At 63.7% G+C, this 14,262-nt stretch overlaps 1 protein-coding gene across 8 annotated transcripts; it reads right to left on the bottom strand.

The window, feature by feature from the left end:
• Positions 1-14,111, bottom strand: Dennd4b (DENN domain containing 4B). Of its 8 annotated transcripts, none has more exons than XM_087203395.1 (29): positions 13,858-14,076; positions 13,113-13,255; positions 11,998-12,337; positions 11,062-11,314; positions 10,813-10,882; positions 10,538-10,707; positions 10,224-10,468; positions 9,440-9,506; positions 9,300-9,358; positions 9,062-9,206; positions 8,747-8,922; positions 8,509-8,609; positions 7,975-8,190; positions 7,427-7,572; positions 7,029-7,168; positions 6,796-6,922; positions 6,004-6,210; positions 5,654-5,782; positions 4,158-4,335; positions 3,879-4,031; positions 3,224-3,612; positions 2,974-3,096; positions 2,714-2,883; positions 2,493-2,634; positions 2,056-2,292; positions 1,353-1,428; positions 1,101-1,266; positions 957-1,021; positions 1-867 (listed from the first exon to the last, which is right to left on the bottom strand). In XM_087203395.1, exons 2-29 carry the CDS (start codon positions 13,120-13,122, stop codon positions 722-724), a joined length of 4,446 nt encoding a protein of 1,481 aa, XP_087059521.1. In that variant the 5' UTR covers positions 13,123-13,255; positions 13,858-14,076; the 3' UTR covers positions 1-721. The 8 variants fall into 8 exon arrangements, with proteins under 8 accessions (XP_087059521.1, XP_004871464.1, XP_087059522.1 ...); XM_004871407.4 differs by having other exon boundaries at positions 1,353-1,470; positions 13,858-14,073; XM_087203396.1 differs by lacking the exon at positions 11,998-12,337 and having other exon boundaries at positions 1,353-1,470; positions 13,858-14,111.
• Between the last annotated feature and the right edge of the window lie 151 nt (positions 14,112-14,262).

A 14,262-nucleotide genomic window follows, 5' to 3' on the forward strand; every position in this document is an offset into this window, starting at 1 on the left:
GAAAAAGACAGAAGCAACTTTACTGTATTTACATCCAACAGAACTTCACAGGGACGACCCTTATTGCACTGGCCAGGGCCCTGGTGGGTGAGGTGCCCCGAGAGGCGCAGGAAGGCCGGGGAGGCACCGGTTCTTCCCAGGGGCTCCCGCCCTCCAGCTCTCCCTGCCCAGCTTCCAGGGAGCTACAAGCCATGATGCCTGCTTCCCTTGCTTCCTCTCTCAGAAGCAAGGGGGCTGTGGCTCTATAATAAATAATTTAAAATAAAATACAAGCACTCAGAAAGGCGTGGAGAGCCTGGGCTCCTTCAGCAATGCAGGGATGAGGGCCCTCACTGGTGGGGACGGGGCCGAGACCCCTCGCTCACATCCAGGGAGAAGGCTCAGCAGCTCTGTATCTTTCCAGTTGTTTTTTAAAACAAAAACTTCTCAAATGACCACGGCAGTGCAGATCTGTGGGTGCCCTGGAGAGCAGTTCCTGGAGTAGGACAGGGAGGAGTGGAGCTGCACCAGCTCCCCCAGGGCTCCCCCGCCATCAGCATGAACCAACTGGGCAGGCTGGAGATGGAGAATTGCGACCTTTGGTAAGAGTGCGTCCTCCTTCCTGCTGCCCATGCTTGGAGCCTGTGGCTGAACAGGGCTCCCAGCCTGTTCCGCACTCTTCCATGAAGGGGACAAGAAATGCAGCTCTCTCTAGAATCCTTCCTCCTCAGCTGAAGGGTCCCTAGCACTGCAGAGGCGCTCCGAAACATTTCCGGCAGTCAATGGCCTTGGGAGTGGGCATCTGTGCCCGCCGCTGCCTCAGCTCCTCCTTGCCCATGCTGCCGGCCAGCTTGTTAAAGGCAGACTTGTACTTCTTGTCGAAGGCCACTAGGGGAGAGAGTGGAAGCCAATGCATTAGGACCCCGCCTCACACATGGCCCTGAGTCCCTAAGCTCACCAGCCCAGCTGCTTCTCACCTATGTCCACGTGGTCCTTGCCCAGAGCGGCCAACATCAGGAACAAGATCTCACGGTAGATGCCCCTGCAGAGTCAGAAGGGCGAGTGAGAGAAGAGATCTCAGCCAGGAGAGCTCAGGGAGCACCCAGATGGCAGCGTCATACCTTTGCAGGTGCAGGCCAGAAGGAGGGGGCCCCAGAGTTTCCAGGAGGAGCCCCACAGCCTTGTGCACCTCGTTGAGTCCGACATGGCGCAGCACTGACTCCAACAGCGCCAAGCTGAGACACGTGGGGACCGGGCCCGGCCAGACCATGCGCTGTGGGATCTGGCCTGGGAAGGAGGGATGGTCACCAGCGTCCCCAACCCTCCAGGCGTGGGCCCAGCCCTCCCGGCTTTAGGCCAAACACTGGACTCACTGTGGATCCTCCAGAGCACATACAGGGGTGGGCAGCTGTTGGGGTCTGGAGTCAGAATATCCCACAGCAGCCGCACCTGCACAGAGGTGGGGTCAGGGGCGAGCCAAGGAGAGGGGGCCTGCAGGAGCAGAGGGGAGACAGGCTCACAGAGTGGGGGGCAGCACACAAGAAGTGGAGAGTGACAACCAAAGACACAGAGGGACATTGCAGGACACAGCATGGGAGAAACGGAAGAGGAACGTGAGCTCGTAACAGCAAGGACTTGGTTGTCTAATCTGCTACCCCTCCAGAGCCTGCAAGCTGCCTGGAACCCAAAAGATGCTCAGTGAATAACTGGTGGGATGAACAAACATTCATGCAGCATTCTCTAGGCACCAGGCACTACACATGGCGTCAGTGCTGCTGCCCTGTGAAGTCAGTGCTTATGGCATTTTACAGATGACAGAACTGAGGTTCCAAGTGTCGGAGTTCAAGAACCAGAGGGGGAGGGCCGGGGATTTAGCTCAGTGGTGCTGCCACCTGCTGCGCAAGCACAAGGACCCAAGTTCAATCCCCGGTACCAAAAAAAAAAAAAAAGAACCAGAGGGACACCAGGACATCAGCCTCCACAGCCAGGGCTCCTTCTACACTACCAGGGGCACCCAGGACTAACCACCAAGAACGGAGTGAGAGGAGGAGGCAGGGACCACACGGGGACACTGACCTGGGGCGGGGGGGGCCCATCACGGGAGGCCAGCACCAGGCCTGGCAGAATGCTAGGCAGGCGCAGCCGTTGGAAATACCACAGAAGGTTCCAGAAGATGATGGGGTGCGCAGCAGGCAGCTCAGGCAAGGCCAGCACCTCACTGCCCTCGTTTTCTACCAGCGACTCCAGCTCCTTCCGCAGCACCAGGGGGCTCAGGTATGCCCATGCCCCACTCTCGACCCGCCGGGGGGCCCTCTGTGAGGCACACAGCAGGTGGGGCAAGGGCCCCGGCCATCTTCGGAGCATGCCCTCCTCAGCTGTCGGCCCAACACCCTCTGGGATGCCCCTTGCCCTCAACGCCCGCCCCTTGTCCTCAACGCCCTCCTCTTGGCCCCCACAGCTCCCCTCAAAGGGCCACCTACTCCCATCTCGAGCCCCCTGGACCCAGCCCTTACCCCCATGTGCCCGTTGCAGAGTTGGGGCTCATCCAGGGCAAGGCACAGCCTGCGGTCACTGAGCACAGGGCCAGGCCCCCCAGGGACAGGAGCATCTCTGTTGCCACCGGCACCAGTCAGGGCAGGCTTGGGGCTGGGGGCACTGTCGGGGGACAGAGAGGGCTCAGCTCGTGGACCACCACCTCCCTGCCCCAGCCACAGCAGCGCCCTGCTCAGGGCACCTGGGTCGGGAGTCAAGGGTCTGGACACTGAGCAGAGGCACAAAGGGGCAGGCGCAGAAGGGGCATGTCGTGTTGAGGTTGGAGTCGTCAGGGGCCCAGCCAGCCATGATCTCTTCGTCATACACCAGGGAGTCACAGGCATGGCACAGGGAGCAGCTGGACAGCAGAATCTGCAGCACAGAGACACAGCAGGTGGGTCCTGCCGGGCCTCTCCATCGCCCGGCCAGGCCTCCCCCACAGCCATTCCCCTGAATCCTCACCTCCAGGGAGGGAGGCTGCGAGGGTCCAGGCGTGTCGCTGAGGTGCTCTGAGGAGCGGTGGAGGCTCAGGCTGCTGACAGAGGGCTCTGAGAGGTCCCACTCACTGCCCAGGGAGGCCGAGCTCTGCCGCAAGGTCGGAAAGCTTGGTCAGCAGCCCCACGCCCTCTGCACCCAGGGTCCCTCGGGCCCCATCCTGGGCAGCCCCCTAGTTAGCAGCCCGCCAGGGCTCCTGGACCTCCCTTGCGGGTACCTCAGAGGCAGTGGATCCGGGGCGCTCCCGGGGCCGCAGCAGGCTGTCCATGGGGCTGCAGCGAGCTGGGGCAAGCAGGTTGGAGGGCAGCTCAGCCAGGGGCACGTGTGAGGTAGGGGACCGGCGGGAAGGCGTGAGCAGCTGCTGCAGGCGGGCACCCAGGCCTCGTCGGGGGGTGCCCACCTCGTCCTGGCTTCTGCCAGCCTTGGGCCCGCACCCACTTAGGCCTTCCAGGGCTTCCGCGGACTGGGTGCTCAGGGCCGAGACCGAGCCCCCCGGGCTGCCTCGGGCTGACGGCTCCTCCCCCGTCAAGCTCAGGTCTGAAAGGCTCCCATCATGCCAGGGCACAGGTGACCCCCGGGGTTCCAGGATGCCCAAGGCCTCTATCACTGCAGGACAAGAGAACCAGAGAGTGCGGCACGGTGGAGCCCAGCCCTCTTCCAGCTGCCGCTCCCGAGCAGACACAATTCCTAGCTACTTGGACTCTGGCTCCACAGCCCCTCCAGGCCATGATGTTCTGGGCCAGGTCCCCAGAGAGCCACAGGCCCCACCACCCAATGCCACTGTCCACCCTGGCCCTGGTCCTGCCCCCTGGGGGGCAGGTGGTGAGGAGAGCTATAGCGAGAGCAGGGCGGGCCAGACAAGGGCAACTCACTGTGGGCCACGCCAGCCTCCACTGTGGGCTGTGCCCCTCGGGCACTGCCGAGGCTGCCGCTCTTCACCAGGCGCCCAGTGGGGGAGGCTGGGTCCCGCAGACTCCGCCCGGCCCACGTGGTCTGGCGCTGGAGCGGGCGCTGCGGATGGGACTCTGGGGACAGGGAGGGGGTGCAGAGGTGTCAGCGGAGCTCACCTCCTCCGAAGCGGGCTCCTCCTGGACCCTCACCCACCCCCGGAAACCCCATGCCAACAAGCTGGCTGGTCCAGTCCTCCCCACCTGTCTGGGAGAGGCTTGGCTCCTGGGGAGCTGCTGCCTGCTGTTGCTGCTGCTGCTGCCGTTGCCGATCTCTCAAGGGCTGGCGGAACTGAGCAGCCCCCAGGACCACGTTGCGGAGCTGGGCCCAGCGCAGGCGTCCACCTGGTGTGCCTGACGGCCACTTGCTTTCCAACACAGCCTGCCAGACACAGCGCCCATCAGGGTGGCTACTGCCACACCCGCCCCAACCGGAGACCCTGCTCCGGGCCCAGAGTCCAGGAGCCACCTCCCTCCAGCAGCCTGCCTGGCCATGGGTCAGCCAGGAGGGAAGAAGCAACAGATGCCAGCAGCTGCCCCTGAGCACCTACAGGAAGCCAGGGCCCTATAGAAAGTCTGTATCCAAACTCTATTAACTTCTAACCTATAGGGCTTAAAAAATAATAAAAATTAAAAATAGAAAAATAAAAATAAACTATAGGGCTTTGTAAAAAGGATCTCAGATTTTGGCCATTAAATTCCCTCATCTTAGGCATGGTGGCATCCCGGACTTGGGAAGCTGAGGCAGGAAGACCATAAGTTCAGATCCTGCCTGTCAACTTAGCAAGACCCTGTCTCAAAGTGAAAAAATGAAAATAAACAAGAGCTGGAGATGTAGCTCAGTGGTAGAGCCTCTGGTGTCCAGTACTAATTGGAGGGCAGAGAACAAAGCTGGGTGTGGTGGCGCATGCCTGTAATCCCAGCACGTAGGAGCCTGAAGCAGGAGGATCCCATGAGTCTGAAACCAGCCTGGACTACATATACACCCTTGCTAAACAAACAGAAGCTGAACTCAGGTAACACAGATTTGTCTTTGCTCATGCTCTACCTAACTTGCTCACAGTAGAACCTTTGGCAAGTCACAAATTCTCTGCAACCTCATCTGTAAGATAGAGCGGATCTTTCTACTCCACAGGCCATTGTGGGGGTGAAACAATCTACCACATGCAGTGTGTTTGGAGCAGTGCCTGCCACTCTGACTAACACTCTCAGCTCTAGTCAAGGCCGTTGTGAGAAAGTAGCCAAGGATGAAAAAAACCCATCTGTCAGCCAGGTGCAGTAGCGCATGCCCGGAATCCCAGCACTGTGGGAGGCTGGGCAGGAAGACTGCAAGTTCAAACCCAGCACAGGTAGTTTAATAACTTTGTGAAGTCCTGCATCAAAAAGAAAACATAAAAAAAGGGATGGGATGGCAAACATGCCGGAAACACAGCTCAGCAGTGCAGCATCTGCCTGGCAAGCACAAGCACGAGTGCCTGAGTTTGATTACCGGTACCAAAAAAAAAAAAAAAAAAGCTAGTGTGAAGGCCCTGGGCTCAACCCCCAGTACTACAAAAAAGCAGTAACTGAAACTGTGGGCGCTCCCTGCCATGCAAGTGTGAGGTCCCGAGTTCGATCCCCAGGACAACAAAAAAAACAAAAGTGGGTGCTGAGGCCCCCGAAGAGCACGGTGGCTGCAGCACAGCCTGCCAGCTGGGTACCTTGTTGTAGTAGCCATAGGTGATGGTGTTGGGCACGATGCCCGCCCGCCGCATCTCCAGCATGACCCGTACCGAGAGCACAGGCTGCCCGTAGTGTGAGCACAGCTGCATCAGCACCCGGTAGCACACCTGGGCCAGGGGACGCGAGGAGATGCAGACCCCCAGCGAGACCCTCAGCAGGGCCTCCGCAGCCTCCCAGGCCACCCCGGGGGTCCATCCTGCGGAGGCCCTGCTGGCCCGAGCACGCTGCACGCAGGCTCCCGGGCCGCAGCAAGTTCCCCTCTCCGGCTGAGGCGCCTCACAGCCTCGCGGGAGCACTGTGGGCAGCGCCACACAGGGTGCGGCCCTACCTCATCCGGAAGGACCACCTTGCGGCTCTCCATCTCGCGCAGCACATGGTAGGCTGTGTGCAGCGCCCGCACCCTTGAGGGCGCCACGCGCACGTAGGCAGGGAGACACAGGAACCACAGTCCGTAGCAGTGCCCCAGCAGGCACCGGGCCCACAGCTCCGGCACTGTCGCTGACTTCTGAGCCATCCGCTGTGCAACCTTCATCTCCTGGGTAGATGGGGACGCAGCAGGGTGAGAACAGGGCTGGGCAGGCCTCACACAGCCGGGAAGCCGGGCACGGCGGCACATACCCGTCATCCCAGCAGTCGGGGGAGCTGAAGCAGGAGGACCTAAGATTGAGTCCAGCCTGGGCAATTTAGAAACCTAGTGAGACTGTCTCAAAATAAAAAAATAAACAGGACTAAGAATACACCTCAGTGCAAAGGACCTCGGTTTAATTCCTAGTACACAAAGAAAAGGAAGGGAGGAAGAAAAAAGAAGGAAGGAGAAAAAAGACAAAGAAGAGAAGGAGGCATGTGGAGAGGCAGCAGCTCCCCTGGTGCGGGCCTGTGCTCTGAAGCAGCCGGGGTGAGGGCCTCACAGGCTGCAGCCCTGCAGCAGCCCCAGGTGCTCAGGAGACAAAGACAGGACGACTCTGACAATGGTAACAACAGCCCGTGTTCCTGTGCTTTTTATGTCCAAACACCTTTAAGGGGTGAGAATCATGATTACCCTCCTTTTGCAGACAAAGCAACGGAAGCAGCAGCCCTCAGCCTGAGCCAAGTTGCCCTGCAGGGCCCACCTGGTGCTTACCTGTTTGGTTCGGCGAGGGGCAGGACTGCTGGGGGCACTGTGGGTCGGCCCTGGCACAGGCAGGGGCCCCGCTTGCTCTTTAGGAGACTCAAACAGCTCAGCCCGAAGCTCTGGGAACCCATCGTAGCTGCAGGCGTGGAGAGAGCACATGGGCTGTCCGCACGTGGCCAAGCAAGCAACCGGACGGTGACAAGTTCGTGGGCCTGGGGACCCATGAGGGGCGAGACTCTCACCAGTACTGGGGAGCAGCTTCACTGCCTTCGGGTACCGGGGGCTCCTCTGGGGGTGTGATGAAGACCGTGAGCTCACTGCCCGACAGCTCTTCCAGCTCCACGAGGGGTGTGGGCTCAGGCTTCTCCTGCTCGGGGTGGACCTGGACAGGATGGCGAGAGTGAGGGTGCACCAGGGCGTCCAGGAGATGGGGCCCCCAACAAAGGCACATCCGAGGGAGGCGGAGCCAGGAGTGGGCACTGCACAGCAGGGACTTGAGGCCCGGTATGTCTGTGCTGCACATGACTGGGCGCCGGCCTGTCCCAGCTGGATGCAGAGCTGGGTCCCAGTGGCCCGGGGTCAGCAGAGACCCGGGGGGGGGGGGGGGCTCTGGGCACAGAGAAGGGACAACGCCTGACACCTTGTCCACACAGGAGTCAAAGAACTCCAAGGCAGCATGCCGCGCAGAGCCAAAGGAGCACTCCTCGATGAACTGGGAGAACATCTGCGTGCGCAGCAGCTGGGAGTACAGCTTGTGGGTGGAGCGTTCCCGGGACTTGAGGAAGCCTGCAAGACCCGGATGGTCGGGGAGGGGCGGGTGCAGGCTCTGCACAGCCTCCCTTCCCCGCCCGCTCAGCACCCGCGGCCGCCACAACCGCCGTTTCTGGGCCCCTCTCGCACAAACACCCCCAGGCCACGGCCGGCTGGGGGGGCAGCCAGCGCCCAGCCCCTCGGAGCCCCTCCCTGCAGCTGTCTGCACGCACCATGCAGTCCAGGGCTTCCCCAAGGACAGCTCCCCCAACAGAGCTAGGCCCGGCGGGCCGCTCTGCACCCCACGCCCAGGCTCCCAGACAGCAGGGCCACATCCTGCGGCTCAGACTCAGACGCAGAACCCAGCAGAGCCCCTCGACTGAGGGAGGACGCAGCCAAGCGGCTCCCAGTGCTGGCGCCTCCGCCAGCCCTCCTTACCCTGGAGGTGGAAGAGGTTGTCCACGTCACGCACGCCCTCGGAGGGCGCCCGGGTGAGCGGGCGCAGGAAGTCCCGGTAGCCCTTGAGCAGACAAGCCATGAAGCGCAGGAAGGCTCCCTGCACCTCCCGCTGCAGGCGGGCCCGGCGGCCGCACACGGCCTCGTAGTCTGTCAGCAGGAACTCCAGCGATGCCTCCTCCTCGGGGCCCGTGTAAGCTGGGGCCCAGGGCGCCCAGGGTCAGGGCCAGGCCGCAGCACAGCCCGCAGGGCCCTCACGCTGGTCTCCGTCCCTGGCTCTGGCCCCGCCCGGGCCGTGCGCCCACAGCGCTAAGAAATCACCCTGGGCAGCAGCTCTGAACCTCCCAACAGCCGGACCCGGGCGCTTAGCCGTGCCTCTGCCCGTCTCCCGCTGCACCAGGACTCTGACACCCTCGCCGGCCGGCACCCGTCCTCACTCCTCTGCCTCCCAAGGGCTCCCATGTGCAGGGCTGAGTAACAGCCGCACCCCCAGCCCCCAGCTCCCCGGCCTCTCACTCTGGTCCAGCTGCTGGTACAGGTTTGTCAGTGTGGCCAGCAGGACCTTGTAGGGTCTGCGGGGCAGGGTCCGAGGGGACAGGGGCTTCTTTTCCTCTGTCCTGAAAGACAAGCGCAGGAACGGGACCACGGGCTCCTCGCGTGCCTCTCCGGCCTTCCGCCTGATGCTCCTTCCGACAGCCGCAGGTCAGCCCTTGCGCGCCGCCGCGGCCCCGCTCCACACCCGGGCAGCTCTTACTGGAACAGCGTGTTGGTGTCGAGGTCCACGCAGATGACGTCGGCGGGCGGGTCGTGCAGATCGAAGTAGCTGGAGTGGATGCCCACGATGAAGGGCACCGGGGCACTCAGCACGTCCGCCAGCACCAGGGGGCACAGCGGGATGTAGGGGCACTGCCAGTGCAGTGGGAAGATCATCTGGAGCACAGGCGGGGGGGGGGGGGGGGCGGGACAGGAAGCGCTGAGCAGGGGTGGGATGACGGCAGGGGACCCCGTCCCTGCCTTCCCCAGGGAGGAGCCCAGGCACCGGAAGCGCAGCATTCCGCGGCAGGCTCACCGACACAAGGGCCTCGCAGACGCTGGTTAGCAGGTCTGGCCGCAGCGAATGGACCAGCAGTTTGTGCTCTGTGAGCACGGCCAGCAGCAGCGCAACAGACAGCTCGGGGCCCAGGCTCTGCAGCAGCTGCAGGAAGCTGGCACCACTGGAGCCAAGGGCAGAGCCGGGTGGGGCCTGGGGGGCCTCTCGGGGCGCGGCACCCACCTGCCCCGCCCGACCAGCCCCCCCCCCCACATACCTGAGGGGCAGGGGCGAGGACACAGGCTGGCAGAGGAGCAGGTTGTCATAGGGAGACATCTGGGAGGGCAGAGGAGCCACAGGTCAGGACATGGACGGCAGCCCTGCCGGCTCCCACCCGCCAGCGCCCAGTTCAGTCACCTGCACCAGGACGCGGGGTCTCTGCGGGGAGGGGAACGGCACATTGTGAATGAAGTGCGAGATGTGCCTGGGGGAGAGAAGGTGGTGAGCAGACACCCAGCCCCTTCACCGTCCCATCGCTCGTCTTCAAGGGCCTTACTCTTCCCGAGCCACGCTTCCAGGTCTGCGTCAGCCACCACGGCACTTAGGCAGCTGGGCGTGGCGGCGCACACCTGTCATCCTAGTACTCGGGAGGCTGAGGCAGGAGGATCACTGCCACTTTGAGGCTAGCCTGGGCTACAAGTCCAAGACCAGCCTGAACTGAACTACACAGCAAGACTGTCTCAAAAAAAAAAAAAAAGAAAGAAATTGTGCAAATCAGAAGGCAGGTCCTCTCCAGGCATACACAGCCCTTCCAGCACCCAACTAGCAAGTACAGGCTCCATTTCAGGCCCCCTCACCTCTCAGACAATAACTTTTTTTTTTGCCCAGTACTAGGGACCGGACCCAGGGCTTTTGCTTTCAGCTATATTCACAGACCTTTTTCCTATGCTTTATTCTGAAGCAGGGTTTCACAAAGTTGCCCAGGCCGGGCTGGAACTCGTGACCCTCCTGCCTCAGCCTCCCAGAGTGCTGGGATTCTCAACGTACGCCGCCTGGCCCAGCTCAGCAACCCTCTTCCGGTGTACTGACCATGCAACCACGTACTGCCGTGTCTGCTCCGTCCCCACCTGCGCCCTGGTCCCCCAGCTCCCACCTCGCCCCCAGAGCCCCTTCGCAGTGGTAGGACAGCCCGCCCGCTCACGCTTCCAAGGGCAGGCGGTGGGGGCCGGAGACGGAGTAGCGGTAGAGGAAGGTGAGGAAGGCCCGGAAGGCAGGGAACGCAGGCCAGCGAGACAGCACGGCCAGGGCGCGGCGGCTGCGCACCACGCGGCCCCCCAGGGCGCGGCCCCGTTCCACGGCACTCAGCAGGCCCAGGGCCCGCGCCTGGCGCTCCGACAGCCTGGCCCGGGGGAACGCCTCGTAGAACTGCAGGGCGGCACCGTACACCTGGCGGGGCCAAAGGCGAGGTCAGGGCCCTGCAGAGCCCAGACGCCCAGCCACAGCCCGCATGCCCACCTTGTCACCAGCGGCGCCCGTGAGCACGAAGGTAGAGAAGACCGGCACGGGGTACTTGGTCTGGGCGGGCCAGCACTCAATGGTGGCCCCCATGGGCAGGCAGAAGACGGGCACCGATTCCGGGAGCGGGAACGCCTCGTTGTCCTCCTCCGGGTAGCGGCCCAGCAGCTCTGCACCCCACAGTGAGGACCCAAGAGAGGGCTCCATCAGGCCTGGGGCCCCAGGGAAGGCTTCAGCTGGGACGCGGAGGGATATGCGGGGAGAGGGCCACTCACCGGCCTCATACACCAGCGTGTTGCCCTTGGCCAGGCCCACCTTGTAGCACAGGTGCACTGCCGGACCCCACTGCCAGAGACGGCGAGAGACAGGGACACACAGCTAGCTGGGCTCCGGTCCCTTCCTCTCCCACCCAAAGCAGTCCACTGGGCCCTGTCCCCAGGCCGTCACCCTCTGGCCTGGTCTGGGCACAGGGCCTCCCAGGCTGCCCTCTGTGCCCCACCCCGCGGAAGCCCAGCCCCACTCACCATGCCGGAGTTGAGGTTGCGGGGCACTCGGCAGTAGGTATGAGGCGTGCCCTCTCCCTTGCTGGGCAGCACCAGGCAGAGGTCAGTGATGCCCAACACGTGCAGCCCCGCCCCCTCTGCTGCCCGCCGGTAAGTGAGGTAGGTGCGGGCATGCCCGGGGCCCGGAGGGGCCAGGTTGGCCGAGTGGCTGTAGGGTGTCGTGTCGAGCACGTGGAAGCCAGGCTTGGGTCGGTCCTTCCCCTCATAAAACACCCTTGGCACAGACAGCAAAAAGACATGAAGCCTCAGGGCAGAGGAGGCCCCAGCCCTGTTAGACCTGCCTGCCCGGTCCCCTGGGCCCACCCTGGGCCTCGCCCACGGCCCCTGACCCAGAGCCGACCTCTGCTGCACTCTGTCCTCCAGCGCCCCGGGCCGACACCTGGGCCAGTCCCGTCATCCCACAGCATCCCGCAGCCTGATGCTGCGGGAGCCCATCCCAAGTTCTCAATCCCAAGGAGTGCGCGCCCTCCTTCTGGGGGGCACTGGCGGTTGAATGCAGGGCCCTTCACACTGAGTTACATTCCCAGCCCTTTTGTTTCTGTTTGTAAATTATGTTAAAATGTTTTTTGAGATGAGGGTCTCAATAAGGTGCCAGGCTGGGCTCAAACTTGTGACCCTCCTGCCCCAGCCTCCCAGAGAGCACAGGCATGCGCCACCGTGCCCGGCTAAGTATGCCCATCCTGCCGACGAGCACACAGGCCCTCAGAGGGTCTCCATAACCCAGCCGAGACCAGAGGGCTGGCTGGCAGTGGGACTGGCACATGAACCCAAACGTTTGAGCGGACAGAGCCTCAGGCCCAGAGCCCACTCTGCTTCCACTCTTGTGCCTTCCCTCACCCCACCTCACCGCTCACCCCTCCCAACTTCCCCTGGTGCCACCACAGGCAGGGCACACACCCCAGCTCAACCAGGGGTGGCTTGTCGTGCCCCCTGCGGTAGCAGATGGCGGGCTGGTTCCCCCCCAGGAGCCCGGCACTCAGTTCCAAGGCGTGGCCCCCTGCAGAAGTCTGGATGCAGGTGTAGCCCTGGGGCACCTCCTCGCCCAGCGCCCTGGCGATGACGGCCACGTCTGTGATGGGGTCAGCTGGCCGGGGAGGGCGCAGGGGCCCACTGGGCTCAGGAACCCGTGTCTCCTTGGGGATGGGTGCTCTGTTCCCCGCCAGCCCAGCTACCACGAAATAATCCACCAGCCGGGGGGGCCGCTCCTCTGCCATGGCACCCCCTTCACTCACAGCATCTAAAACGGTCAAGCAGGGGAGAGATGGAGCAAAGGAGTCTGGTGTTGCCATGGCAACTGGAGGGCTGCACCCCCTGCCCCCCTCTTCCTGGTCCTTCCAGGGACAGGGGCATAAGTGTCAGCCAATCCTGAACTCCCCCACCTGTGCCATCACAAGCTCTCACAGCCTACTTCAGCTCCTTAAAGAGAGCAGGTCCGTCCACTTAGGGACCAGAACCCTCCCCAAAGAACCCAAAGGCCACCCCACCGCACACAACCGCAGGGCTGCGGCTTCCTATTGCCTGGATCCCTTTTAAAGGCCCCCACTCCTCCCCCGCCCCACACGAGGTTAGGCTGTCACTGCGACAAGTCTGTTCTGTAATGGCCTGTAGTGACGTCACCCACCCTGGCCATGACGTCATTCTACCCTTAGTGTTTTTTGAGGGCTCTGGTTTTCCTGTTCTGTTTATGCCATTGTAAGGACCTCCCAATCCAGTTAATCCTCTTTAAAAAGCCCATCCCTAAATTTTTAAAAGGATACCACGAGTTTCTGGGAAAGCTCACAAAACCCAAGCTCCAGTTTCCTGTCACTGGATTCAAGTCTCTTGTTTCCTAGCTTAACTCCATCAGCCTGGCCAAACAACCAGTGCCCACCCTCCCACTTCAGGATCCTTGGGTATCTCCAGTTAGAACCCAAGTGGCGGTGGGCAGCAGCTCCAGCTATCCCATGCCTTCTGCGGCGGAGCCGGAGCCGGAGCCAGAATCAGGCCCCGAAGTCTTTCCGCTACTTTCTCACCTGCCTCCATGGCCCGACCCCGGAAGTAGGAGCCCCAAGGGTCCTGAGGCGCCCCAGGGTGCAGAAGCTGGGAGAGCCTGGCGGGTGGCCTGCAGCAGGGGCCGGGAGGCTGGGGTGCTTCGGAGGGGAAGGGAGGTGACTTCCTGAAACAGTGAGGGGAAGCTACAGCCCGGCAGAAGTCAGCCTATGGGTGTGAGCGGCGGCGCGGGGTGGCTGGGGAGGGGTGGCGCGGCGAAGGGGCCAGCGCAGCATCCCACCAGGCAGGCAGGGCCGGGGCCGAGGGCCGAGCGGGAGCGGAGGCTGCGCCTGGCGCTCCCGGGGGCGGGGGCTCGGGACTAGCTCTGCCTAACCCGGCCTCCGGACACCCGAGCCCGGCCCGCTAAATTTAGCCCCCGCGTCTGGGAAGTGAAGTCAGGCGCGGGGCCAGCCCTGGATTCACGGGTCACGGATCCCTCCCTCACGTGCTGGGGGCAAGTGCGCGGCCCGGGCCTGAGCGGCGGGTAAAGGCCACCGGTGGGGCGGCCTCGAGGGCAGGCGCGGCCCCTCCGCGGCCGGCGCAAGGCGGGAAGCGCGCAGGGCGAGGCCGTGATGGCAGCGCGTGACCGCGGGGGTGCGGCCGGCGCCCTCCCTGCCTCCCTCACTTCCCCAGCGGAGGAGGCGGGACCGACGCGCAGGGCACAGCTGGGGTAGCCCCCGCCCCGGACCCGCCCCGGCCCGGCCCGGCCCGGCCCGGCCCGGCCCCTACCTGCCTGCCTCCCCGGCCCGCGGCGGGGCTCGAGGGCGGGCTGGCTACCCGGCCCCGGGCATGGCGCCCCGGGCGGCGAGCGGAGAAAAGCGGGGCACGGGGCTGGGGGGCGGCCCGCAGCGCTGCGCCACGCTACGCCACGCCACGCGGGGACTGAGCTGCCGCCAGCGAGTGGGGCCTGTCCGCTCCCGCGGCGCCCCGCTTTCTCCGCCCCCACCCTCCGGACCGCGGGCGCCGCCGCCGCCGTCGCCCCTGGCCCGCCGGCCGTGACCCTGGCTAGCGCCAGCCCGGCGCCCGGCTGCCTGTAGCGCGACCCCTGGCGGCTGGGAGGGCCCCCTGCACCCAGCGGCTCCCATCGCCCAGGCGCCGCCCGACACCGACCCCAGGCGGCCCCGCAAGCAGTCA

Source organism: Heterocephalus glaber, unplaced genomic scaffold (genome assembly GCF_053883595.1).
Source record: "Heterocephalus glaber isolate CG9 unplaced genomic scaffold, H.glaber_assembly_v1.0 deba00001795, whole genome shotgun sequence".
NCBI lineage: Eukaryota > Metazoa > Chordata > Mammalia > Rodentia > Bathyergidae > Heterocephalus > Heterocephalus glaber.